Source organism: Oryctolagus cuniculus, chromosome 2 (genome assembly GCF_051225735.1).
Source record: "Oryctolagus cuniculus isolate XC-2025 breed Fujian yellow rabbit chromosome 2, ASM5122573v1, whole genome shotgun sequence".
Taxonomy (NCBI): domain Eukaryota; kingdom Metazoa; phylum Chordata; class Mammalia; order Lagomorpha; family Leporidae; genus Oryctolagus; species Oryctolagus cuniculus.
Window position 1 is genome coordinate 197,223,627 of NC_142868.1, and position 23,711 is coordinate 197,247,337.

General features: G+C 62.4%; 1 protein-coding gene across 2 annotated transcripts; it reads left to right on the plus strand.

Moving 5' to 3' along the window:
* Positions 1-3,572: 3,572 nt before the first annotated feature.
* CYS1 (cystin 1) lies at positions 3,573-14,956 on the plus strand. 2 transcript variants are annotated; one of them, XM_089327844.1, is made up of 3 exons: positions 4,684-5,676; positions 12,228-12,280; positions 13,353-14,956. In XM_089327844.1, exons 1-3 carry the CDS (start codon positions 5,362-5,364, stop codon positions 13,537-13,539), a joined length of 555 nt encoding a protein of 184 aa, XP_089183970.1. In that variant the 5' UTR covers positions 4,684-5,361; the 3' UTR covers positions 13,540-14,956. The 2 variants fall into 2 exon arrangements, with proteins under 2 accessions (XP_069925564.1, XP_089183970.1); XM_070069463.2 differs by lacking the exons at positions 12,228-12,280; positions 13,353-14,956 and adding an exon at positions 6,145-8,309 and having other exon boundaries at positions 3,573-5,676.
* Positions 14,957-23,711: the final 8,755 nt, after the last annotated feature.

The following is a 23,711-nucleotide window of genomic DNA, read 5'->3' on the forward strand; positions in this document are numbered from 1 at the left end:
GGGCCGGCGCTGTGGTCCAGCGGGTGATGCTGGCCCCATATGAGCACAGTTTGGGCCCTGGCTGCCCCACTCCCGACCCAGCTCCCTGCTAGTGGGCCTGGGAGGGCAGTGGAAGATGGCCCACGTCCTTGGGTAAAACATCTGCTGGCACAGCCCCCGGGAAGCCCACTCTGTTTTAGGGGACAAAGTGTTGCCTCATTCTAGAATCGACACCAAGCCCACGAATGTCAGGACCCGGCACTGTTGCGGGGCTTTCAACAATGGGTACGTGCCTGGCATCTCTGCCACCTGAGAGCCTGCCCCCCCCTCCAGGAGCCAGCCCCAAGGGCAGAGCCGCCTGGGTCTGGGTCCCTCTCTCCAGCGGTGGCTCCCAGGGTCCCTCCCAGGCGGCTGGGCTGAGTCTGGAGGCAGGAGAGCAGACCCCGAGGCCGCGGGAAGGCTTGGAGCGGGTGGGGGGCACCCCCGCACTCCCAGAGCCCCCGCCACTGCTCCTGGCTGGGCCCCAAGCCTTTGGTTTCGTGCTCGCTGGTGCATTTCCAGTAGTGGCTGCCCCAAGCCCTCTGAGGACACCCCTCCCCCCAGCCCTCGGCTGAAGGCCACCCTGCTAAGCAGGTGGTAAGGCCCCTGCATGTGGATCCCACTTCCCCTCCACTCCCATCTCCTCTCCCCTCCACTCCCATCTCCTCTCCCCCTGCTTCTGCACCCCTCACCCTGCTGTCTTCTCCCTGGCGCTTGCCGGCTTCTGCTGGGGCCGCGCGTGTCAGCTCCCCCGCCCCACTGTGCACCTGCTGCTGCCCGCGTCCACCTTCCCTTTACTGAGTCCACGGTCCGTCCCTCCCACTGGCCGCTGAGCTCGGTGAGGGGACGCCGTGGCCGCTCGTGTCTCTGCCCCAGACATCTCCGCGGGAGCTGCTCTACAAACCATCCCAGAGTGCCATCACACTGAACTCATCTGGGGAGAGACGGAGTTTGTTTTCTGATAAATTCACTTTATGGGAGGCCGGTGCTGTGGTGTAGTGGGTAAAGCCAGCACCTCAGTGCCAGCATCCTATGTGGGCGCCAGTTCGAGTCCCGGCTGCTCCATTCTCTGCCGTGGCCTGGGAAAGCAGCAGAAGATGGCCCAAGTCCTTGGACCCCTGCACACACATGGGAGACCCAGAAGAAGCTCCTGGCTCCTGGCTTCAGATTGGTGCAGCTCTGGCCATTGCAGCCATCTGGGGAGTGAACCAGCGGATGGAAGACCTCTCTCTCTCTCTCTCTCTCTGCTTTTGCCTCTTTGTAAATCTGCCTTTCAAATAAAAAACAAATCTTAAAAAAATTCACTTTCTGGTACATTTGGATCAGTACTCTTCAGTGGATTAAAAATAACTTTTTAAAAAAAGATTTATTTATTTGAAAGGCAGAGTTACAGAGAGAGGGAGAGAAAGAGGGTGGGGGAGGGCTTCCATCTGCTGGTCACTCTCCAAATGGCCCGAATGGCTGGGGCTGGGCTAATCGGAAGCCAGGATTTGGTGCAGGGATGCAAGCACTGGGCTGTCCTCCACTGCTTTCCCAGGTGCATCGGCAGGAAGCCGGATAGGACCTGGTGCAGCCAGGACTCGAACCAGCTCCTGTGGGATACTAGCGCCACAGGCAGCGGCCCCCCCTGCTATGCCACAGAGCAGGCCCCACGTGCCTTTTCAATAAATAAACTAGCAAATCCTTAAAAGTGAGTCACTCTGTTGCTCAATCTGTCCTGTTTTAAACCCTCCATGAGCTAGAACAGGACCGTCTTGGAAATCCAACTTTATTAGCTCCAGGGCACTGCGGAGCCCACAGAATCCAGGTTTCCTCCCGTGGAGGCAGCCGACAGGCAGCGCCGCAGGGACCAAGAGCTCCTCCCGGCTCACACCCACCCCAGCAGGCCCAGGGACCTTCCCCGTGGTCCTCCCGGGAGACCCAGGCTGATGGAGCTGCCAGCCACAGTGCAGAAGGGAAACTGGGCACAGACGCCCCAGCACTGAGCGCCCTGTCCTGGGTCACAGCCCGAGAGTGGCCTGGGCCCACCCAGGCGGCCGTGCGTCCCTACTGTGCGCCCAGAGGCGGGGTTTGGAGAGCAGTGTGCGGGGGCCCACGCTGGATGGATCCATCCAGAGAGGCTCCGGGAATGCACTAGGAAGGCACACCCTGACCCTGAGTGTGCAGACTGGGATGGCTGTGCGGCTGGGCCAAGGCCAAAGCTGCCGAGTCCTGCAGCGCCTGGGTTCCCAGTGTCGGAGGACCGAGGCGGCCCAGAGCCAGCCCCCACGCACCTCCCCGCTGCGGGGCGCAGCCCTGCTCCTCGGGGGTGGCTTTCTCGCGGGCCCCACACTCCTGTCTGGCGGAGAGGCACAGGAAGGGCTGGGCAGCCTCCTGCACGTGCCCGCGCGCCAGGAGTAGCCCTCACGCTCCGAGCTCGGCAGTCAGTTCTCCCACATCTCATTCACTGGGGTGTAGCCAGCAAATGCAGAACCTGGGGGCGCCAGGCTAGGGCTGAGTCTAGCTCTGCGGCTACGGCTAGGGACCCGAGGCCTTAGGCAAGCTCCGCTCTGTTTTACCACCTCTCCGCCTTAGAGGGCTGTCGTGAGGCCTGTGAATGAGCTGAGGTCTGCAAAGGGTAGGAAGCATCCAGTGGGAGAGCCCAATGGGGTGTGGGCTTCCGCTTTGGCCTGGTCCAGCCCCCTGTTGCAGATATCTGGGGAGTCCAGTGGATGGGAGATCTCCCTCCATCTCTCTCTCTCTCTCTCTCTCTCTCTCTGTGCCTCTCAAATAAACAGATCTTTCAACAACAAAAAATGGGGGTGGGGCAGAGCACTAGGGCCCCCGGGGAAGGGTCGGCTGCCCCCAGTGGGTGGAGCCTGCCTGCTTGGGAAGGGAGAGTCGCTTCCCCTGGGCCTTGACCCCTGTGGCTTGCCGGGAGTCCTGGCACAGACTGCGCAGGCATTAATCAGTAATCCATGGGAGCAGGCTGGGACTTCACTGAGCAAGTTAGAGAGCTGCCGGTGCAGAGCCAGGACTCTTAATGTTTAACCTGAGCTCTCCCTGGAGGCCTGGGGCCGGCTCGTCTCCAGCGTGTGGACGGAGCCTTTTCCCGGCACTCTGGGGCCTGGGGTAGGTGCGCCCAGCAGGGACCACCCAGACCCAGCACTTCCGCGTTGAGGAAGCCGCTGTCCATGGTGGGGTGTTGGAGCTTACAGTGGGCGGGTTCCTGTCGATGGCACATTCTCTTGGCCAGTGGCACTGCAAAGGCTAACTTCTGGGATGTCGACTCCACACTTCCTTGACCTCGATGCCCTCTCCACTTCTCCCCTCCCCCTCCCTTCCAGTTTCTTCCGAAGATAAATAATCCCAACCAAGCCAGGCCTGAGTATGTTTTTCTAAAAGATTTATTTATTTATTATTTATTTGAAAGACAGAGAGAGATAGAGAGAGAGAGAGAGGTATCTTCCATTCACTGGGTCACTCCCCAAATGACCTCAACAGACCTCAGGGTCTGGCTGAAGCCAGGAACTGTATCCGGGTCCCCACATGTGGGTGCAGGAGCCCAAGCACTGGGGCCATCTTCTGCTGCTCTCCCCGGGGCGCATCAGCAGGGAGCTGGATTGGAAGTGGAGCAGCTGGGACTCGAACCTGGGGTGCCAGCATCACAGGCAACAGCTTACCCCGCGATGCCACAAAACATAGTTATGTTTTCTAAGGGGTCTCCAAGTCTCCCGCTTGGAACCGTGGGTTCCTGGAAAAGTGAGTCAGCCCTCGGGGCGTCTCAGGGCAGCAGATCTGCAGGAGACGGGACCCGCACTCCCAGGGGCCAGCACTGGGGGCGCTGTCGCTTGCTGTGGGAGGCCTCTGATGGGAGCCACTGTTGGGGACTACTGCGCTGCTGGCTAGGGGCTCGCATCCCACACAGCAGCTCCTGGGTTCGATTCCCGACTGCAGCTCCACTCTGCTTCCCTGCTAATGCAGACCCTTGGAGGCAGCGGCCATGGCTCAAGGGACTGGACTCTGCCACCCACGGGGAGGCCCGGATCGGAGCTTCCAGGGGTGCGGGCACTCGGGGAGTGGGACAGTGGGTGGGAGTCCTTGCTCTCTCTCTCCCGGTCTCTGAAATTGGTAAATCAATTTTAAAACTCATTCTGGATTTTGATCGTGTTCGGTGGAAGCCAGGTCTACAACTGCGCCGACCTTTAGTGTCCTCTCAGAACGGGAACAACAAGCTTGGCTCCACGCCTGCAGAAACAGAGCCGCCACGCAGGTGTGGGGGAGCAGGACAGGACCGCGCGGGCCCGAGTTACGGTGCCTGTGGCGGCGGGGGTCGGTTCATGAAAAGTCGTCTCCCTGAGTCCTACTCCCAGACGCTGCGTTTCAAGGTGGGCTGCTTCCTTGAAGGGACTTAGAGCCCTGTGTGGACTTAGAGCCCCCACACGCGTGGAGGCCTGCACGTGGCCCCTCGGCTACCCCTGCACACCAGGAAGAGGGGGTGGGCTTCTCCTTCTCTCCGTGAGACGGCCACACAGGAACCGATTGCAGCCCCGCGTTCACTCCTTGTTCTCCCGCCTCAAGGTTTCCACGCCCACCCTGCAGCTGTCAGACGGGGGAAGGGCCAGTCTGCGGCTGGCCAAGTTCAGCCCAAATCCCACCCCGCAGCGGCTCCGCAGCCCCACGCCCAGGTCCCGTCCGCGAGCAGCGCCCCGGGCACCCGGCGCCCCGGACACCCTGCACCTGCGGCAATGGGCGCCCCGGGCTCCGGCCTGGAAACGGCGGGGAGGAGCGTTGTCCGTCTCACGCAGCGTGGACACGCCCACTCTCCCCCAGTGAGCGGTGCTTGGGGTTGCGGGGGACTCCGGGGCAGAGGCAGAGACGCGAGCCGGGGTCCCAGGAGGGTCCGTCTGCATTGAGGGTGGGGCGCTGAGATGCGAGGCCCCGCGAATTCCCCGGTCTGGACCCGCGCGGGCGCTCTGACCGCGCCCGCCTTCCCCCCGCCTCTGGCCCCATTTAACCCAGGGTGGGGGGTGGAGCGAAGGGGCTCCGGCAGGGCCAGTTGCGGGGTCGACCCGGAGATCCCACAGTGCCCCGCACGGGCCTACAGCGCCGCACCTGCCGGGCTGGGGTCGCCCCGGGGGCTTGCAGGGTCCCCTGGGCGCGGGCGCGGGCGCGGGGCGGGGGGGGGGGGCGGGGAGGCGGCGCCTGCAGCTGCGTCCCGGTAGGGCCGGGATCCCCCGCGCCTGCACTCGCTCTCTCCCGCTCCCCGCCCCCGGATCCGTCCCCGCCCCGGGCCGCGCTCCCGCGCTAGGCCGCGCCCCGGCGCAGGGCCTGCTCGGGCGTCCGGGCGGCGGCGGGCGCGCCATGGGCAGCGGCAGCAGCCGGAGCGGCCGGGCGCAGAGGCGGCGGCGCAGCCCTGACAGCCGCAGGCCGGGGGTGGGTGGGGCGGCCGCGGAGGGCGGGGCGGCGCCGCGGGGCCCGGCGACTGCGGCACAGGCCGCGGGGGCGGCGCGGGACGCGGCGGACCAGGACCCCGGCCCGGCGGCGCCCCCCGACGGCAGAGAGGAGACCCTGCGCCTGCTGGACCAGCTGCTGGCGGAGTCGGAGACCTGGGGTGCCCTAGAGCCCCCCGCTCGCGGCCCGGCCCGGATCCGACCCGCTGCGGGCGCAGGGAGTGCGGTGAGTGCGCGGGACGGGTCGGGGGCGCGCGAGACCCCAGCCTAGCGGCTGCATCCCCACGCGCGGATTTGGGCCTCCTCCGCTGCCCGCCCGCCCCCTCCCCAGGCCCTGCGGTCCTTGCGCCCCTCGCCCACCCCGCGTGTCCCACGCGCTCCCCGAGCCCCCGCGAGCACCCCCGGCCCCGCAGCCCTGTTCCTGGCTGTGGGGTCTTTCCAGCCGCCTCCAGCTGCCTTCCAGAACACTCGTGACGACGGCCCCGCTGAGCCGGGGCCACGGTAGAAGCGGACCGGAGAGGAGGCAGGGGGCGGCAGCACCCTCTGGGGGCCCGGAGGCGGTGGCCGTGGGCGGGGACAGGCGGACAGCCCACGCAGCCAGCGGGGCTGAATCAGCGCTCGGTTACATAACACGGCCAGGGGCCGCGGGCGGGAGCTGGAAGGTTCCGCCAGCCCTCGCGGTGTTGGTTTTCAGATGCCTGGGAAGCGGTGAGCAGGGACCTCGCCCCTCCGACTGCCCGAGCGTCAGGGCGACGGCCCGCCCTGGGCCTGGCAGCCGCCGAAGTGGACAGCGCCGGGACGCTGCGCACAGGGGCGTGGGGCGCCGGACCTGGCGCGCTCGGTGGGCGCGGCCGGACGCACACGAGGGTGTCCGGAGGCCGGGATGAGGTCTCTGCCAGCTCTGGGCACCTCCTGCTGTGGGCGCGCCCTGCAGGGCTTGGACTGCACTGTGGAAGCTGTGTGCGTCCCGGAAGGGTCAGGACGGAGAAGGACAGCCGAGGGGAGCCGACAGGCAGGCTGGGGGTCCCCCGGTAGCAGGCTGAGGCTGAGCCGAGCTCCGGAGCCGGTGAGGAGGTGGTTGCCGGCAGCTGCGGTCCGTCCTCTCCTCCTCTCGAGGTGCACCCCTGGGATCCTGGTGCCTGGCTCTGAGCAGCCTGTGCTGGGGAGGGGGTGTGCTGGGGGAGAGGGGTCCTGCGTCTGTGCTTCCTCTCTTGGGACCTTCGCGGGATTCCCTGACTTTCCACGCCTTAGCAAGACCCCACTGAGCCAGCAAAGCATCGGAAGCCGAGAAGTCAGCTCTGCACGGGCACTTGACCCTCAGACGTGTTACTGTCGCCTGTGCAGAAACGCTGGAAGACGTCCCGAGCACAGGGAAAAGGCCGAGTGGGGACAGGAAGGAAGGGAGGGAACGTCCTCTAGGGCCGGTGTTCTGGTGCAGTGGGTTAAACTTCCACCTCTGATGCCACATCCCATATGGGTGCTGGTTCGGGTCCCGGCTGCTCCACTTCCGGTCCAGCTCCTTGCTAATGCTCCTGAGAAAGCAGAGGAAGATAGCCCTGCACGCACATGGGTGACACGGAAGAAGCTCCTGGCTCCTGGCTTTCCCCAGCCCTGGCTGCTGTGGCCATCTGAGGAGTGAACCAGCAGGTGGAATGTCTCTCTCTCTCCCTCTCTATAACCCCTTTTTTTAAAAAATGATGTTTATTTATTTGGAAAGCCAAGTGACACACACACAGAGAGAGAGAGAGAGAGATCTTCCACTTGCTGGTTTGCTCCCCAGGACTGGGCCAGGTACTCCATCCCATCCACAGCTGGGCCTGCCTCACCTTCTTTCTCTGGAGGTTGGAAACTCCTTCCTGGGACGTGGCCCTCACCGTTGGAGGCTCACGGCCAAGGGCTGTTTCTCTGGACCCTTTTGGAATGGGTCCTTGGCGTTTTAGCCTTGCAAAGCCTCTCCCAGATGCGGCTGCCTGGAAGCCAGGGCGCTGACCCCAGCATGGGAGAACAGTGCCCTCTGGTGGTGAGTGTGGCAACACCACACGCTGAGAATCCTGGCAGCTGGGAGTTGGGTACTAGGTCTGCTACCTTATTGCCAGGTTCTCATCATAAAATAATGAAACAAGGGCCGGCGCCGCGGCTCACTAGGCTAATCCTCCGCCTTGCGGCGCCGGCACACCGGGTTCTAGTCCCGGTCGGGGCGCCGGATTCTGTCCCGGTTGCCCCTCTTCCAGGCCAGCCCTCTGCTGTGGCCAGGGAGTGCAGTGGAGGATGGTCCAGGTGCTTGGGCCCTGCACCCCATGGGAGACCAGGAAAAGCACCTGGCTCCTGGCTCCTGCCATCGGATCAGCGTGGTGCGCCGGCCGCGGCGGCCATTGGAGGGTGAACCAACGGCAAAGGAAGATCTTTCTATCTCTCTCTCTCTCTCACTGTCCACTCTGCCTGTCAAAAAAAAAAAAATAATAATAATGAAACAAACAAAACAACCAGGGATTCAAATGATACTTTTTAGATAAGAGGAAGGGTAAGTCTATACAGTCAGTGGAGTGAGAGGAAATGAACTCTTGGTGAACACGCGTGGATCGCGGGAAGCTTGGGGAGACAGAAACCAGACAGAAACTAACACAGCGCCCCGGGGCGCTCGGGAGGCAGTGAGCTTGTGTGCTGTCCCGATGGTGGAGGGGCAGCTTACGGAAAATGCGTACTGTGACGAAACTGTGTGTGGACTCCAGTAGATTTCTACTTCCCACGACCCTTTTGAAATCCCCTCACATGGGTGCCTGTGTTACATGTCCAAAGCTCATCTTGAACCGTCTGCAGCTCTTCTGTGTCACTCTGCGCTCCCGTTCCCACGGCCCCAGCCCAGCCCGCACACCGCCCAGGTCCAGACCGGCAGGCGCCAGCGGTGGGAGCTGTGTCTGCCCCGGGCCTGGAGCCGCCCCCAGGGGCTGCCGTGTCTTTGCTTTCCATCCCATGTCCCGCATTCTGTGTGGCGCCTGGAAAAGTCACGCACAGGTGATCACCCCTGAGGTGATCCCCGGCCCATGCCTTGCAGCCGAGTGGGCAAGAGCCAAGGTCTCCAGCCAGGGGGTTGCAGGGCCTGAGACCTCCGCAGGACAGCCCTGTTGTCAGCTTGGGGTTTAGTGGCATTCATATTTCCCAGGGGTCACTTCAGGTGACTTCCTGGGGAAGAATGGCCGGCCTCTGCCCAGCCTGCAAGAGGGGGGCATCCCTGGGCCGACCTCAAGGTGCACCCGGCTCCCTGAGACCACACCTTCCCAGGAGCTGGGCGGGCTTCTGGGTCCCGTGTCACTCAGGATGTTACCTGCATGTGCTGTCTCCTGGCTCACAGCACCCCCTGGGGTGCGTCCCCAGTATGCAGATGAGGCTTAGACCTCGGAGCCCACCCGCGGGGGCGAAACTGGGCCGGCCGTGCTGTGCGGTGCCACCGACCCCAGCTCCACTCCCCGCCTGACCAGGAGCTCCCCACGGTCTGAGTTGCAGCTGGGGGACTGGGCGCTCAGCTGGGGAGGGTGCGCCAGTGTGGACTGAGGACTAGTTAGGGGGCAGCCGAGGGCCCGGCCCTGCTCTGCTGACGGTAGAAGTAACCACGGCCAACAGGCACCGAGCCAGCATCAGCAGCGGTGAGCGCTCACTCTACTGTAGCGGTTGCTGTTGACTGAGTACTTAGCATGAAGCACTGTTAGGGGCCAGGCACACTGATGGTCGCTTTCAAATCCCTCACAATAGCCGTATTTGCAGAGTGGTGAAGCCGGGGCTGAGACCCGAGAGCCCTGCCCAGGGAGCTCAGCCCTGGGGAGGAGCTGGGGGGGGGGTCTCTTTTGCTTTATAAAGGTTTATTTGGCGGTCGCCGCGGCTCACTAGGCTAATCCTCCACCTAGCGGCGCCGGCACACCAGGTTCTAGTCCCGGTCGGGGCGCCGGATTCTGTCCCGGTTGCCCCTCTTCCAGGCCAGCTCTCTGCTGTGGCCCGGGAGTGCAGTGGAGGATGGCCCAAGTGCTTGGGCCCTGCACCCCATGGGAGACCAGGAGAAGTACCTGGCTCCTGCCATTGGATCAGTGCGGTGCGCCTGCCGCAGTGCGCCGGCCGCGACGGCCAATTGGAGGGTGAACCAACGGCAAAGGAAGACCTTTCTCTCTGTCTCTCTCTCTTTCACTATCCACTCTGCCTGTCAAAAAAAAAAAAAAAAAAAAAAAAAGGTTTATTTATTTGTCTAAAAGGCAGAGTGACAGAGGGAGAGACCTTCCGTCCACTGGGTCACTTCCCCCAGTGGCTGCACCAGCTGCAGCCAGGAGCCTGGAACTCCATCCTGGTCTCCCATCTGGGTGGCCAGGGACCAGGCACTTGGGTCGTCCTCCGCTGCTTCCCCGGGTGCGTTAGCAGGCGGCTGGATCGGAGATGGAGCAGCCGGGACTCCTGTGGGTGCTGGTTGGACGCGCCACAGCGCCAGTGCCCGCCCCTTCTCTACCTGGAGCTCTTGGCTGCTGCCATGCCACGCCCTCCTATCTCACAGACACTGCTCAGCCCACTGCTGGCTCCAGTGGGGTCGCCGGCACCCCCGGAGCACAGCACCCGGTCCTTAGGTAGCTGGTGGGGGTCCTGGATGGAGCTCCAGGCTCTTGGCTTCGGCCTGGCCCAGTCCTGGCTCTTCCTGGCATTTGGAGAGTGAACCAGATGGAAGATCTCTGTCTCTGTCTCTTTGTTTCCGTGTTTAATAAGTGAACAGATGAACAAGCGAGGGTCCTAGGCAGGCAGTGCAGCCCCGTGCCCCGTGTGGTGTCTGCTGGGACTGGCCCTGTGCCACTCAGGACAATGGGCATCCTCCCTGCCCTCCACCCCAGGGCTGTCCCGCGTAGCAGGTTTCCCATGGGTACAGTCAGGACAGACTCATACACATCACAGAGCGCCTGCTTCCTGGGGGAGGGAGTGGGGGAGAGGTGACTGCGCCCCTCCCTCCCTGTGCTGAACACCCGCAGTGCCCCTGCAGGCTGTGCCCGCTTTGCCTGGATTTCTGACCCTAATGGGAGCCACAGGCCACCAGGGCCCAGCCTCTGAGCTCAGAGCCCGCTGTGTCTGCGGGGGCACCCGCGGGGCGCAGGAGAACGAGGGCGGGGGAGGGGGACGTGCTCTTAGCAACGGGTCACTCGGTGCCACGAAACCTCAGACGTGGGCCGTGGCTCTCCAGGCCTGGCACGCCACGTCCTGAGTTTCCAGGGGCTCCATGTTAATTCTGTCAGGCTTATGGAGCCCCTGTCTTCTGTGGGTTTTTTAACAGATCTTTTAAAACCATTTTTCCACCCAGAAAGGGTTATAGAAGGTAAACTCATGAGTTTTTGTGTGTCTCAAAATATTATTGGTTTTCTCTAATCCTTTTTTCAAATGTTTATATTTATTTGAAAGGCAGAGCAAGAACAAGGGAGAGGAAAGGGGAGAGAGAGAGAGAGAGAGAGAGAGAGAGAGAGATGCTTCCCTCTGATGGTCCATTCCCCAAATGACTGCAACAGCCAGGTCTGAGCCAGGAGCCAGGAGTTCCCTCCTTGTCTCCCACATGGGCAGCAGAGACTTGGGCCATCACCTGCTGCTTTCCCAGGTATATTAGCAGGGTCAGAAGCCAAGTAAGTAGCTAGAGGTGAGAGGCAGGTAACCCATGTGGGTGCCACGGGGCCCTGGTCCCTGGAGGTGAGAGACAGGTGACCCATGTGGGTGGCACGGGGCCCTGGTCCCTGGAGGTTGGAGGCAGGTGACCCATGTGGGTGGCATGGGGCCCTGGTCCCTGGAGGTTGGAGGCAGGTGACCCATGTGGGTGGCACGGGGCCCTGGTCCCTGGAGGTGAAGGCAGGTGACCCATGTGGGTGGCACGGGGCCTCTGGTCCCTGGAGGTGAGAGACAGGTGACCCATGTGGGTGGCACGGGGCCTCTGGTCCCTGGAGGTGAGAGGCAGGTGACCCATGTGGGTGCCACGGGGCCCTGGTCCCTGGAGGTGAGAGACAGGTGACCCCCTGTGGGTGGCACTGGGCCTCTGGTCCCTGGAGGTTGGAGGCAGGTGACCCATGTGGGTGGCACGGGGCCTCTGGTCCCTGGAGGTGAGAGACAGGTGACCCATGTGGGTGGCACGGGGCCCCTGGTCCCTGGAGGTTGGAGACAGGTGACCCCTGTGGGTGGCACGGGGCCCTGGTCCCTGGAGGTTGGAGACAGGTGACCCATGTGGGTGGCACGGGGCCTCTGGTCCCTGGAGGTGAAGGCAGGTGACCCATGTGGGTGGCACGGGGCCTCTGGTCCCTGGAGGTTGGAGGCAGGTGACCCATGTGGGTGGCACGGGGCCCTGGTCCCTGGAGGTGAGAGACAGGTGACCCATGTGGGTGGCACGGGGCCCTGGTCCCTGGAGGTTGGAGGCAGGTGACCCATGTGGGTGGCACGGGGCCCTGGTCCCTGGAGGTTGGAGGCAGGTGACCCATGTGGGTGGCACGGGGCCCTGGTCCCTGGAGGTGGGAGGCAGGTGACCCATGTGGTTGGCACCCCAGGAGGCAGGAGTCTGGGTCTCTGGTTCTGTCACTTGCTCTCTGCGTGAGCTTTGTGAGTCACTCCTGCAGCGGGGCCTCAGTCTTGTGACCTGTGAAGTGGGCGGGTGGGAGTCCCAGCCTGGGAGAGCCCATGGCTCCCAGACTGTACATGGTGGCTGCATCCGTCCATACAGAGCCGGGACACTGGGCAGGCTGCGCCCTGCCGACCGTGACAGCCTCTCCTCTCTCCCCTCCCCAGGCGCCCCCAGATCGCAGCTCTGAAGACCGTGTGGGGAGCAGCAGTGCCCCTGAGTGAGTACCCGGAGCGTCTCTCGTCCCAGCAGTCTCGGCCTCCTCTGAGGGCCACCCGCTGCCCCCAAAGCCCTCCCATCCCACCGTTGCTCCAGGGCAGCCCCTTGTGGGTGGCATGGGGCCCTAGTCCCTAAAGGCGACAGGTAGAATGTCCCCATGTGGGTGGCACTGGGGTCCTGGTCCCAGGAGGTGAGAGGCAGGTGACCCTCTGTGGGTGGCACTGGGGCCCTGGTCCGTGGAGGTGAGAGGCAGGTGACCTATGTGGGTGGCACTGGGGCCCTGGTCCCTGGAGGTGAAGGCAGGTGACCCATGTGGGTGGCACGGGACCCTGGTCCCTGGAGGTGAGAGGCAGGTACCCCCTGTGGGTAGCCTGGGCCCTTGTCCCTGGGGGTGAGAGGCAGGTAACTCCCTGTGGCTGGCACTGGGCCCTGGTCCCTGGTGATGAGAGACAGGTGACCCCCTGTGGGTGGCACAGGGCCCCTGGAGGTGAGTGGCAGGTGACCCCATGTGGGTGGCACGGGGCCCCTGGAGGTGAGGGGCAGGTGACTCCATGTGGGTGGCACGGGGCCCCTGGAGGTGAGGGGCAGGTGACCCCTGTGGGTGGCCCTGGTCCCTGGTGATGAGAGACAGGTGACCCCCTGTGGGTGGCACAGGGCCCCTGGAGGTGAGGGGCAGGTGACCCCCTGTGGGTGGCACGGGGCCCCTGGAGGTGAGGGGCAGGTGACTCCATGTGGGTGGCACAGGGCCCCTGGAGGTGAGGGGCAGGTGACCCTTGTGGGTGGCACGGGGCCCTGGTCCCTGGGGGTGAGAGGCAGAGCTCTGAGCTTCCTCTGGAACAAGGTCATGACCTCAGCCCCACCACGCATCCCGGACCCTCTGCGTCCTGCTCCCCACTCCCACCCACCCGTCCAATCAGAACAGGGAGGCGCGGCGCTGTGCGTGGTGCTCCGTCTGTCACTGCTTCCTCGGCTCCCCGTTAGCCTTGGCCTCCACTGGGACTGGCAGTTCTCAGGGCTGCCACGGAGGTGAGGGGCCCGCCTCCCTTCAGCCCGGCCTGTGTTCTCACCTACAGAGCCCCAGGGAGCAGCCACAGGAGGCCCGAGAAGCAGTGTGCCGTCTCCTACGACCCCTCGGAAGAGGAGCTGATGGCCAGCATCGAGCGGGAGTACTGCCCAGAGGGTCCCCCCGAGCAGGCCTCGGGGCAGCCAGGTGCGGGGGGGGCACCCCGCCTCCCCGCCCAGGGCCCTCGCTGGAGCTGACCCTCCATGGTCCGCTTCCGGATCTCTCAAGACCGACCTTTCCAAGTTCACGTTCAGACGGTGCTGAAAGTGGCCATGATGCTTGCTGGCAGGGGGTGGCCGCTGCGCAGACCAGGCCAGAAGGCAAGCTCAGGGGCCGACACACAGGTGCACGGGCCGGGAACAGCTCCCTGGGGGCTCCTGTCCCAGGGAGCCCGGCTGTGGGGTTCTCCTGCAGCCTGCGACACTTCCCCTTCCTGGTCACCCTCGTCTCATGCAGGGGACAGCTCACCGGGCATGGGTGATGCCAGTGAACCCCTCCTGGCAGCCACCCCTAGTGCTTCTGGAAGGTTCTGTAGGGAGAGGGGCCTCAGGCCTCATGTGGGTCCCAGGGGAGGCTGGACCCCCCAGAGCCTCTGAGTTTTGTGCCAATGACTCGCCCGGGGATGTCACTGGCTGAGGCTCCTGACTGCAGGTCTCGGCGGGCCCGGGACTCTGCATTCCTACCCAGCCCTCGGCAAGGCCCAGCTGCCGCCCTTTGAGCCCTGGATTCGGGGCCTGGGCTGCGGACTCCTCTCTCTGGCGTCCCCTGCTGGGAGCCCCGGCTGGAAGCTGCAGCTGCCACTCAGTTCCTGGCTCTCGAATCCCCCGCAGCGGGGCCCAGGCCCTCGCCCATCTGATGGCCTGGGATTGTACAAGGCCGGGGCCACTGCTCGTCCCTGCTGCTGGGCACAGAGCTGCCTGCTTGGGGAGGCTGTGTGTCCCTGACTCAGCTCTCCCTGCTGCAGCCTGACTCAGGCCCCGGGGACTTTCCGGACTTCTTCCCTGGGTGGAAGCGGAGCAAGTCACTTCGTGGGTGACAAATACGAAAGTGGACTTGCCAAGGACGTCCTGTGAGTGGGAGGCAGGGCCAGTGGCAGAGGTGGCCTGCCGGGGACAGTTGCCATGGAGACCAGGAGGCGGCTCATCCCAAGCAGCTGGTGAGACTGTCAGTACACGAGGGGGTAATGAGGGAACCAGGCCAGCTGTCGCTGAAGCCAGAGCAGGTGCTGGCTTCTCCCGCGCCCTCCCAGCGGCACGGCGGCCTCCCCAAACACCCTCGGTCTCCTGGGCACGGTTGCCCGCCCACGCGTCCTTGGCCAGGGGCAGGAGCACCTCAGGAGCTCCCGGCGACCGCTTGGCCCTGTCTCCAGGCCCGCTGACGTCACCGGCAGCCGGGCATCGCCATGAAATTTCGTTACTTGACAACAGTGCCTTTGATGGGCTGACGGCAGCTGGAGCCTGTGGCTGCGAAGTGCGAGCCTGGAGCAGCCGGCCGCCGGCTCAGCCCCCAGCGCCCCCAGACCAAAGCCCCTCTGCTGGCGCACTGACGAAAACCATTGCTCTCGTTATGCGAATACTTATTGTAAAAGAGATTAAAATTTTATTTCTTATTGGATCAGGCTTTGCACTTAATGATGCCACTGTTTACAATTTTTTAACAATTTATTTATTTGAACGGCAGAGTGACAGAGATGGAGAGACAGAGAGAAAGAAATCCTCCACCTGCTGGTTCACCCCCAAAGTGGCCACGACAGCCAGGGCTGGGCCAGGCTGAAGCCAGGCGCCAGGAGCTTCATGCAGGTCTCCCACGTGGGTACAGGGGTCCAAGCACTTGGGCGTCTCCCGCTGTTTTCCCAGGAGCATCAGCAGGGAGCTGGGTTGGACGGCGTGGGCTGCGGCTGGCCCCGGGGCAGCAGGGAGCACACACAGCTGTGCGTCCCGGCGGCATCCCGTGACGGGCTGTGCTGGCTTCTGGAGCAGCAGGCGTGGGCGTTGCCCAGCCCGGGTCCCCAGGGCCCTGGGAAGTCCTTCTGCGCCGGCCGCGTGTGCCGGGCGAGCACCGCGCCGGCCTCTCAGTGGTCATCGGTAGCTTCTGAGGTCAGGCTCCTGTCCAGAGCCAAGTGCAGGATCCGCCCAGCCGCAGACTGGGGCCGAGACGGGGTGTGGCTGCGACAGAGGGAGGAAGAGCTGACCTGTCACTCACTGGGAAAGTCTGTCACCGCGCGGTGTCGCCGGTTCTTCTGGATGCTCCAAAGACCCCGGTTGGAGAAAGCCCACCAGGTGTGTGTCCCAGGCCTCTGCTCTTGGGCCGCTGGCACCGTCCTGGCTGGGCTCTTCCCGCTGCTGCTGTCGGCTCCGGCCCCCTGCTCTCGCCCGGGACAAGAAGCTTTTGGAACCACCCTGGTCGAGGGCTCAGAGCGGCTCCTTCCCCTGGGCGGCTGTGCTCCCTCACGTGGGCTCCGCCGCCTGGCTCCAGGTCACATAGTGGACGAGGGTGCCCGCTCCACAGCCCTGGCCCGGGCAGGGGCACTGGCGTAAATGCAGGAGCCGCCCAGGGAAGGGGGCGCCCGGGGGGGTGTCTCCTTTTTCTTTAAAAAAAAGACTTATTTATTTATTTAATTTGAAAGGCAGAGTGACAGAGGGAGAGAGCCTTCATCCATTGGTTTAGTCCCCACATGGCTGCAACAGCTGAGGTTGGGCCAGGCAGGAGCCAGGAATTGCATCCGCGTCTCTCACACGGGTGGCCAGCATCTGCTGTTTTCCAGGCGCATTAGCCGGGAGCCTCGTCAGAAGCGGCGCAGAGCCCGCGCTCCAACGTGGGGTGCAGCTTAACCTGCTGCACGCAACCCCCACCCGTGGCTTCCCTTTTTCTACTCTGGCATCGTCAGGCAGGAGAAAGGTGCCCGTTGGCAGCCCGAGGACAGAGCCTCTGCAGGCCGGGAGGGGTCGGCGCCTCCTCTGGGGAGGAGACCGCAGTCACACCTGCTGCCCCGTGCCGGTCGGGACCCCGACCAGCGGCCCCGTCTCCCGGTGTGATGAAGCCTTGGGGCTCCAGACTTGGGAAGAAAGAGCTGCTTTTCCCTGAGGTGCGGGGCCCCAGGAAGCAAGCTGGCACTTGGGGTCCCAGAGGAGGACGACAGCTGCTTGGGGCCGCGGCTGTGGGACGTGGCTCCTCGGGGGTCGGACAGGACAGCCACCGAGCTCCAGTAGGAGGCGTGTGTGGCTGTGTGTGGCACCGAGGGGACGAGACTGCCCTCCCGCGATGCGGGCAGATTGGAGTGAAAAGTAAAACAATTCTGTGACCTCATTACACCTTAAGTCGGTGCAGTACAGTTCCAGACGCAGCTGGTGTTTGTCCTGTTTCACGTTGATCCAGCAAATGTTGGAAGAGGTTCACTCTGAGCCAGGCCCTGTGCCCGCTGCTCTGTGGAGGTACAAGAGAGACGAGGTGGGAGAGAGCCGGGTGCCGTGGGCACACACACAGGACACAGCCTTCCGTCGCTGTTCCCATCGGGACTAGGCTGATGCCCCAGCAGTCAGACCCCAGGTCCAAGCTGCCCTCTCCATCCTGGGCACCGGGGGTGAAGCAGCCAGGCCCCTTGCAGCAAGAGCACTGGTGGGTGGTGGAGCCGCGGCCGGAGCCCAGGGCTGGGGGGAGGCGGGGACTCCAGGTTCAGCCTCACGTGTGCCCACCACGTGGTCCCGTGCAGCTCAGCGCCTCCTCTGTCCCAGCAGCTGCTCCTCCTACCTCCTGTGAGACCCAAATGACAAAGGCCTCGTTGGCCGCTCTGGCAGCCGCCAAACGCGTGTGAGTGAGGGGTGGGACCCGGTCTGTGCCAACTGGGCCTGGCCCAGACACGCTGAGCTCAGCCGGGGTGGGGTCTGCTCTCCCCGCTGCCTGCCCCACTTCCCAGCAGGAGGCCCAGTGGTGCTCCCTGCCTTCGAGACTTTGTGAGGGGCTTCAGGGGGTCTCTAGGGGACACTGAAGGGAGTTGTGAGACTCCATGGCGCCCCCTGGTGCCCTCTCGGTGGCAGTGTGGTGAGGGTGTCCCACAGAAAAGCTGCCGGACAGCTGGGTCCCAGCTCTTTAACCAGGGGCCAGGCAAGGGCCCGCCAAGTGGGCCCCGGGCGCCCTCTGTCCTCAGGAGCCCAGGTCTCAGCCACGTGCGTCAGCCTTGAGAAGCTGATCCAAACCACGATACCTGCACCTGGAGAACTGGTGCACACCCCACACCTGCACCCTGGAGAACACACACCCCCTGCACACCTGCACCATAAACACACACCCCGCACACCTGCACCCTGGAGAACACACCCTGCACACCTGCACCCTGGAGAACACACACACCCCACACCTGCACCCTAGGGAACACACACCCCCCACACCTGCACCCTGGAGAACACACACCCCACACCTGCACCATAAACACACACCCCACACCTGCACCATAAACACACACCCCACACCTGCACAATAAACACATACCCCGCACACCTGCACCCTGGAGAACACACACCCCACACCTGCACAATAAACACACACCCCGCACACCTGCACCCTGGAGAACACACACCCCGCACACCTGCACCCTGGAGGACACACACCCCACCCACACCTGCACCATAAACATACACCCCACACCTGCACCCTGGAGAACACACACCCCACACCTGCACAATAAACACACACCCCGCACACCTGCACCCTGGAGAACACACACCCCGCACACCTGCACCCTGGAGAACACACTCCCCCTGCACACCTGCACCATAAACACACACCCCACACCTGCACCCTGGAGGACACACACCCCACCCACACCTGCACCATAAACACACACCCCGCACACCTGCACCCTGGAGGACACACACCCCACCCACACCTGCACCATAAACACACACCCCACACACCTGCACCCTGGAGGACACACACCCCACCCACACCTGCACCATAAACATACACCCCGCACACCCGCACCCTGGAACACACACACACACACCGCACACCTGCACCATAAACACATACCCCGCACACCTGCACCCAGAACAAACACCCCCCACACCTGCACCATAAACACACACCCCACACACCTGCACCATAAACACACACCCCACACACTTGCACCATAAACACACACACCCTGCACACCTGCACCCTGGAGAACACACACCCCACACACCTGCACCATAAACACACACCCTGCACACCTGCACCCTGGAGGACACACACCCCACACACCTGCACCCTGGAGAACACACACACCCCACACACCTGTAGCCCAGAGAACACATACCCCACACACCTGCACCCTAGGGAACACACACACCCCACACACCTGCACCCTGGGACACACACACACCACACACCTGCACCCTAGGGAACACACCCACCCCCACACCTGCACCCTGGAACATACACACTCCACATACCTGCACCCCAGAGAACACACACACACACACCCCACACACCTGCACCCTGGAACACACACTCCACACACCTGCACCCCAGAGAACACACACCCCACACACCTACACCCCAGAGAAAAACACACACACCACACACCTGCATCCTAGGGAACACACACACCCCACACACCTGCACCCTAGGAAACACACACACCCCACACACCTGTACCCCGGAGAGCACACACACACCCCACACACCTGCACCCTAGGGAACACACACACCCCACACACCTGCACCCCAGAGAGCACACACACACCCCACACACCTGCACCCTAGGGAACACACACACCCCACACACCTGTACCCCGGAGCACACTCACCCATGTGCACATAACAGCCTTCATCTCGGGGTGCCCCATGCCCCCAGCCTAAGCGAGGCCCGTCTGTGTCTTGAGGCTCTGCAGCCCCGTCCTGCAGTCAGCCACCACAGTACCCCAGGACTGTCAGCACCATCTCCTCATGTGGGGGTCCCCAGGTCCCCACCCCTGTCCCACAGCCTAGAGACCCCTCCAGCAGCAAACCAGGGCAGCGCGCTGGCTCCCTGCCCCCATTCACGTCCACAGTGTCTCCACGGCCGGGTGGAGCTTCTCCCAAGCTCTCGCTTCCTGCCCGGGCTTCTCCCCGTCCCGTTATTCCAGCTGTGAATCGGGTCCTTTTGGTCTGTGCTGGGCAGAAGCGGAAGTCGTGGTGCTGCTACTTCAGTATTAAGATTTTCGTCTAACGCCCGCCTCTATTACTGGTTTAGTGCTCAGACAGCTGCAGGCTGGCCCCTGGGCCCCGGGAGGTGGCTTCTTGTCCCTGCAGCGCTGGCGCTGACACTGGCAGGACTTGCAGACGTCTGTGTCCCCACACGGCCACCTTCATGGAGTCATTTGTCAAAACTGAAGTCCAGACACTCACATGGGGCCTGCAGTCTCTCCTTAGCCCTTGGCGTTTTCAAGATTTACTTATTTGAAAGGCAGAGTTACAGAGAGGCAGAGGCACAGAGAGAGAGGTTGGTCTTCCATCCGCTGGTTCACTCTCTAAATGGCCACAACACCCAGAGCTGGGCTGATCTGAAGCCAGGAGCCAGGAGCTTCTTCTAGGTCTTCCATGCAGGTGCAGGGGCCCAAGTACCTGGGCCTTCTGCTGCTTTCCCAGGCCATAGCAGAGAGCTGGATTGGAAGTGGAGCAGCTGGGACTCGAACCGGCACCCATATGGGATGCTGGCACTGCAGGCAGTGGCTTTACCCGCTACGCCACAGCGCCGGCTCCAGCCCTTGGTTTACAAAACGACAGTTTGTCTAAGAGGCAGAGTCAGAGTGAGCTCCCATCTGCATCTTTACTCCTCAGATGCCCGCAGTGGCTGGGGCGGGGCCAGGCTGAAGCCGGGAGGCAGTGTGTCCGGGCCAGGCTGAAGCCGGGAGGCAGTGTGTGTCCCACGTGAGCAGCAGGGGCCCAAGCCCTTGGGCCAGTTCCTGCCGCCCCCCAGGCTGTGCGTCAGCAGGAACCTGCAGTCGGAAGTGGAGCTGGGACTTGAACCCAGGTTCTCCGCCGTGGACAGTGAGCTTAGCGTTAACCACTAGGCTAACTGCCCACGCGCAGTCCTTGTTTTATAAATAAACTAAAGCCCAGGAAGGGGGATGCCTTTCTCCGTGACACTTAGCTGATGGAGTCACAGCCTGAACCAGGCTTCTCTCACCCCTGCCAACCTGGCTGCCGACGTCAGACCTGGCGTCGGGGGAGACTCGGGCCCCTGTGGCAGCCAGGAAGGCCTGCATCCCCGCAGCACGTGTACCCTGAGTGGGGGCTGCCCGGGCTCCTCCCTCCCACAGGCAGACCCAACTGCCCACTCAGGGTGCTTCCTGGCCCTCTGTCGCAGCCCCGCCATCTTACCTGTTGCTTGGAGTGTTCTCAGATATTTTCCCATTTCGGTTACTCACCTTACTGACTGAGATAAACCCTCTAGGTTTCTGAACCAACGCAGCAGGAGTTTATTAAATGCCTTTTGGATGGACGGGTGGACAGGTTTAAGGGAAGAAGAGTAGGTGGGTGAATGATGGATTGGTGAGCAGATGGCTGGTATGTGTGGGGTGGATTGATGGATAGAGGGACGTTCAGAGGCGTGTATATGGGTGGATGGGCAGGTGAATCTGAGGGAGTACGGGTGCGTAGGTGGATGGACGGACAGATGGATGGATGGCTGTGTGGGTCGATAGGTGGGATGGTGGATGAGTAGGAGGGTTTTAGGGAGAATGAATGCATACATGTGTGAGGGGGGTAGGTGGGTGGGTGGGTGGGTGGATAGACAGATGTGTGTGGGGGCTGATGGATGGATGGACAGATGTGTGCGTGTGGATGGGTGGGTGGGTGGGTGAGTGCACAGATGTGTGTGTGGGTAGATGGATGGTTGGATGTGTGTGTGTGTGTGTGGGGGTGGGTAGATGGGTGATTGGATGGGTGGGAGGATGGGTGGGTGGATGGATGGATGGATGGAAAGATGTGTGTGTGTGTGGGTGGATGGGTCTTGGGGAGGGTGACATGGGAAAGGGGTCCCTTTCATGAAGGAGTTTACATCTTAGCCTGCAAACTGGATTTGAAATAAACTAAGTTCTGTAAAAATCTGTCGTGTTTTTCCTGGCTGTCAGAACTCCCAGCCTTGCAGGAGTCCAGAGCAGGGGTCCCTGGAAAGCTCGTGTGAGCTGAGGCAGCCCAGTCCTGCGTCACATCCCCTCCCCCCGCAGGTGTCTTGTCGCTCTGCTCATTGGCCAGTTGTCCTGAGCTCAGCAGGAACTACAGAGGGAGAGGACGCCTGCTGGCAGAGTCAGCTCCAGGCTGGCCTGGAGCCCACGGGCTTCTGGGAGGGGAAGTGTCAGAGGGCAAGGGCTGTGTCCCCACCTCTGGGTGGGGAGTCCCTGAACGGGCAGGAAAGCTGTCCGCGCTCACACCCTGAGGGGGCCCAACCATCAAGGAAATGTCTCGTGTTCCTCAGTTTTACTTTAACTTTTAAAAATATTTTATTTATTTGAAAGACAGAGTTTTAGAGTGGGGGGAGAGGGGACCGAGGGAGAGGGAGAGGGAGAGGGAGAGGGAGAAGAAGAGAGAGGGAGAGGGAGAGGGAGAGAGAGTATATGAGAACCTTCTCCACTGGTTCACTCCCTAAATGGACACAGTGGCCAGGACTGGGCCAGGCTTTAGCTAGGAGCCAGGAGCTCCATTTGGTTCTCCCAGGTGGGTGCAGGGGCCCAAGCACTTGGGCTGTCCTTCGTTGTTTTCCCAGGCACTTTAGAAGGGAGCTGGATTGGAAGTGGAGCAGCTGGGAATCGAACTGGTGCCCATATGGGATGTGTCTCAGGCTGTGGCTTAACCCACTATGCCACAATGCCCGCCTACGTCCCCCGCCCCCTTTTCTTTTTTTTTTTGGACAGGCAGAGTTAGACAGTGAGAAAGACAGAGAGAAAGGTCTTCCCTCTGTTGGTTCACCCCCAAATGGCCGCTATGGCCGGTGTACTGTGCCGATCCGAAGCCAGGAGCCAGGTGCTTCCTCCTGGTCTCCCATGCGGGTGCAGGGCCCAAGGACCTGGGCCATCCTCCACTGCCTTCCCAGGTCACAGCAGAGAGCTGGCCTGGAAGAGGAGCAACCGGGACAGAATTGGCGCTTCGACCGGGACTAGAACCCGGTATGCCGGCTCCGCAGGCAGATGATTAGCCTAGTGAGCCGCGGTGCCAGCTTACGCTCCCCATTTTTAAAAAGCCTAGACAAATAAGCAAGCTGAAAGCAAAGGAACAGAGGCCAGCACTGTGGTTGAACAGGTGGGGCCACCACTTGTGGTGCCATCATCCCCTACCAGGGCGCGAGTTCGAGTCCCAGCTGCTTTGCTTCCATTCCACTTCCCCTTAATGTGCACGGGAAATCACTGGAGGGTGGCCCAAGGCCTTGGGTCTCTTGCACCCATTTGGGAGACCCGGATGCTCCTGGCTTCATTCGTGGGAGTGAACCAGTGGATGGAAGATCTCTCTCTCTCTCTTTTCCTCCACTCTGCCTTTCAAATAACGAAATCTTAAAAAATAAGCAAAGGAACAGTGATGTCGGCCAGAAAGTAGTTAAGAGCCTCGGTGGCAACACAGTGGGGAATGGTGGCTGCAAAGTCTCAACGCTGAGGGTGCAGGCTTGGGGCTGCCACCCAGAGAGAGTTTTCCAGGTGAAATGCTGGCTGGATGCCGCTAGCATGTGCACACAAGGCCACGGCCAGCGTGGGTGACAGTCTCAACTGTCAGTCTCCCTGATAGGCAGGCCTGCATGGTGGTGAGCCCTCACCCCTGCTCTCCCCTCTGTGTGGGCACAGGGCCACTCCTTCCCAGGACCCCTGGGAAGCTCCAGCCGGAGGCCGGCCACCCCAGGAGAGTTCGCTGAGCCAGGGAACAAGAAGCCAGGGGCTTGGCTCATCCTAAGACACGTGGCTCACAGATTCCAGGGCAAGGACCCGGCCCCCTACACAACACACGTGCTTGGCACCTGCTGCAGGCTGCACACCACCGCAGCCCAGGGACTCTCACAGCGGGGGGAGGACGACTTTTGCCTTATGGTGCTAGCATTCCAGAGTATGCATGCATGTATGTGTGTGTGTGTGAGAGAGAGAGAGAGACAGAGAGAGAGCACTTTCGCATCCATTGGTTCAACCCCCAAATGCCTACAACAGCTGGGCCTGGGCCAAAGCCAAGAGCTGGGAATTCAATCCAGGTCTCCCACACGGTGACAGGGATCCAGTTAGTTGAGCCAACACCTGCTGCCTAATAAGAAACTGCAGTCAGGCGCCGGGCCAGGCATCAAGCCCAGGGGCTCTAGGTAGGACAGGTCTTCCACCCGCATCCCACCTGCTGAGCCAAACGCCAGCCCCTGCAGCACTCACGGAACACACTGCAC